Source organism: Pterocles gutturalis, unplaced genomic scaffold, assembly GCF_000699245.1.
Source record: "Pterocles gutturalis isolate BGI_N339 unplaced genomic scaffold, ASM69924v1 scaffold1633, whole genome shotgun sequence".
NCBI classification, from domain to species: Eukaryota; Metazoa; Chordata; class Aves; order Pterocliformes; family Pteroclidae; genus Pterocles; species Pterocles gutturalis.
In genome coordinates this window covers 65,823-69,297 of record NW_010120172.1, presented here as the reverse complement: position 1 = coordinate 69,297, position 3,475 = coordinate 65,823, and the positions used below count along the sequence as shown (strand labels likewise).

At 37.3% G+C, this 3,475-nt stretch overlaps 1 protein-coding gene across 1 annotated transcript; it reads left to right on the top strand.

The window, feature by feature from the left end:
- The first annotated feature begins 575 nt into the window (after positions 1–575).
- On the top strand, positions 576–3,187 carry VMA21 (VMA21 vacuolar H+-ATPase homolog (S. cerevisiae)). The gene is made up of 3 exons (XM_010076781.1): positions 576–662; positions 1,365–1,563; positions 3,045–3,187. The coding sequence occupies exons 1-3, from the start codon at positions 576–578 to the stop codon at positions 3,185–3,187; spliced, it is 429 nt and encodes a 142-aa protein (XP_010075083.1).
- Positions 3,188–3,475: the final 288 nt, after the last annotated feature.

Genomic DNA, 3,475 nt, shown 5'->3' with positions numbered 1-3,475 from the left:
TGTAGGGCTGAGGTTGTGGGCCAATGTTTGGTTTTTGGGAGGTGGTGAAAGTACGTCAGTGGAAGAAAAGCATTTGTCGACAGTGGAGTCTTTAACTTTGGTAATGAGCTGGAGGTCATGTTATTCTTCTCTGGGGAGGTTTCCATGGGGCAGGTTTGAATGGGGTTATGCTTCCCCCCCTGACACGCCTTGAGACAGAGTCTAGTGAAGGAAAATATTCCAAATGTCTTATTTTTAAGCTACTTATTATGCTGCCTAAATGTATGGCAGTACACAATCAGCAAAAAGTGCTGCTGGCTTTAGTGTAAAAGCTGTGTGTGCCTGCATGTCACTGGTGATGACTGTCAGAGGATGAGATTCTTTTTTTTTTTCCCCTTCCACTTATTTTTCCAAAGAAATATCAAGGACAAAATGTGATTCAAGCAATATATTCTGGCACAAATTTGTCTTGATAAAACTTTTTGAAGCTACTTATACAAAAATTGCTATGGAGGTGCCTGGGAGTTTTAAGAATTATGTATCCCTGACTTGAATTGGTTTTTGTGTGTATTTGTGTTTCAACGCCTTAAGGACACATGCCGTTGAATCTGGTAGCCTTTGAAAGTCAGAAGGGTATTGCTTGGCTTACGCGTTTAGTTGAGCATAAAATAACTCCAAGCGGAGTGAGTGAAAACCGGTGGAAGCACACACAAAAACAAGCTGTGTGTGGTGTTTTGTAAATACAAAACCTGTTCTGGCAAATCAAGTTCAGGGAGACCTTACCAAGAACATAATTCTTACTTGCGATTCTCGTACTCAAGGTCGTCTGGGTTTAGGTCTGTGAAGGCAAAAAAAGTTAGTAATGTTTTGGTGTATTGGCTCTATGTTCTCGTTATTGGTACAGTTATTCCAACTTTCTTAGTGGAAACTGATACATTAATAGAGGAACAGTACCTAATGAAAAGGAAGTTCACTTCCACTAGTAAGCTGTTTAAGTCACTCTGAGCACTTCCCTCTGTATCCTAGCCTGTAGGATTTCACATTTTCCTAGACTTGTAGTTATTTTTTCCAAAAAGAAGATGGAACTTGGCAAGTTTTAACACAGAATGTTGTCATATGACAAGTGCATGTGTATCTAATATTAGATATTTAATAATTATGTAACACTGATAAATGTATTAATGTAAACCCCCTATGTTGTTAATGCTTGCAAAGCAATAACAGGGAGAACTTTTAAATACTGTTTTTAATCTTGTTTGTGAGCTTTCACTGGCAGAATCATTGCATTGCTTGGAATACTGTGCTTTTTCTCTTGCAGCCAACAAATGCGTGCTCCAATCTTTATCACTTTCAAGTGATATATGTACTCAATTCTTGAAAAGTAGTTGGCTTCTGTTTGGGATGAGTTCTTGTCCTGTTTCAGACATATATATTTTGACTGTCTTCTATGTGTAACTTTTCTTATTTGTTTCAGAAATGGGGGTTCATTAACATCAACTGTAAGAACACTTCTATTCTTCACAGCTCTAATGATCACATTACCTGTTGGGCTATATTTTTCTTCAAAGGCTTATATATTTGAAGGTAATTCTGTTTCAGCCAATTAGCGTTGCTACTACAAAAAAGAGGAAAAGCACAATCCTCTAATCGCATCTTTGTTCTCCTTCCTGTTTTGAATATTTGTTTCCTTATGCAGACTAAAGGCCTCGTAATGCCTAATTAGAACAGAAAATTCTGTAAATGGTCGATGCATCCTTCCCTGCATTGTGGCCTGCAATCTAATATTTGCTGTTTGTTTTATATTGGTTTATATAGTATACAGGTGCATCAGTCCCCTTACCTAAAGGGCATCTAACACCACCTTGCAGCAGATTTTTATCAGAAACAGTAGGGATATGTTTTCTGCAGGTGTTAATGTTCTTTACTGGGTTTATTTTTGCTTTTTAAAGCATTACCTGCATTTGTAAGTGTAAGCCAGTTAAGTCATATACCCAGTTTCAGATATTGAATGTGGTTGCTTTTAGAGCTTGCTTTTAAGTAAAAAAAAAAAAAAAAAAGGGGGGGGGGGGGGGGTATTTTAGCTGCTTGTTTGGAGCAGTTCTGTCAAACTGCTAACAACCAGCCACATTCTAGCCTTGATTCTGCAAGGCTTTGGTAACTTCCTAATAGTGCAGGAGAAAAGTATCTCCTTCAAAAGCTGGGAGGAGGGAACTGCTTTTAAGAACAGTTGGTGAATATGTAACTGAGTTGTTCCAATATTATTCTCCTTTGGTGTGTACTACTGTATATAGTTCTGAAGGCTGTAGCTGAAACCTTTTTAAGTAACTTTCAAGATCCCTTTTAGCTTTTTTTTTTTTTTTTTTTTTTTTCCATGAGTTGTAGCAAGCTGAGCCTTAAATTTGCTGTGTCAGTTAATGGCAAGATCTGTTAGCACTGATAGGGTTTGGTTTGTGTTTGGCGGGTGGTATTTTTGTTGTGGTGTGATGTGTGGGTTTTTTGTTTGGTTTTGTTTGGGTTTTTTTAATGAATGAAGGGAAATATTTTTGTATTTGGTCTGATATTTGAAGGCTTATTTCATGTGAGATGCATTCACCTATCTTAACTGGTGAGGAATTATTGTTTTACAGTCTAAATACAGAAGGTAGAAGTCCTGTAAATTGTTGTTCTGCTGTTTTATCCTGTTCCAGGAGTGGGCAAATGATTTAATTATCCCTCTCCCCACCACTGTTATTATCCCCTCTCCTGCCTCATAAACAGAGTTACACTTACGAAAAAAGAATTTGGTGCTGGAAGATAGTAACAGAAAAAGTTAGTGTTATAGAACTCTGAGATGTTGGCTTCGAAACCTGAGTCTCTTACCGTAAATATTGAATAATTGCAGTGTTGCTGTATTCCAGAAATAGTTTCAAGGTCTGTAATTATCATGGTGAATTCTTTCCTATGAATCTTTCCGAGCTCAGTCTTTTGAGACAGGATAAATGTAACTTTGGTCTTTAGGAAGAATTGTGATTTGCCATTTCAGTGTTCTTAATAACTAATATTCTTTACTTTCTTTATTTTCTCAGGTACCTTAGGGATGTCCGACAAAGACAGCTATTTTTATGCTGCCATAGTTGCTGTAGTTACTGTTCATGTGGTACTTGCTCTCTTTGTATATGTAGCGTGGAATGAAGGTTCTCGACAGTGGCGGGAAGGCAAACAGGACTAGAACGAAGGTCATCGTCATCTGACGCCTACAGACTGTAAATAATTTTTTTGTGAGCTGAATGAAAAGCATTCTTTAAAATGTATAATACATATGTACAAAGATGAGGCTAATGCCTCAACTCTGGCTAGAATAAGACTTGTGTTCATCTTGAATGTGTACCAGTGTTTTCTCTAATGCTGATGGAAGTTGTTCTTTAGCCAGCGTCTACTAGGTTGAGCTGAGGTTGTCTTCACATGGAATTAGAATGAAGTAATTATAGATTTAAAAAAAAAATCCTGTAGCTATTTT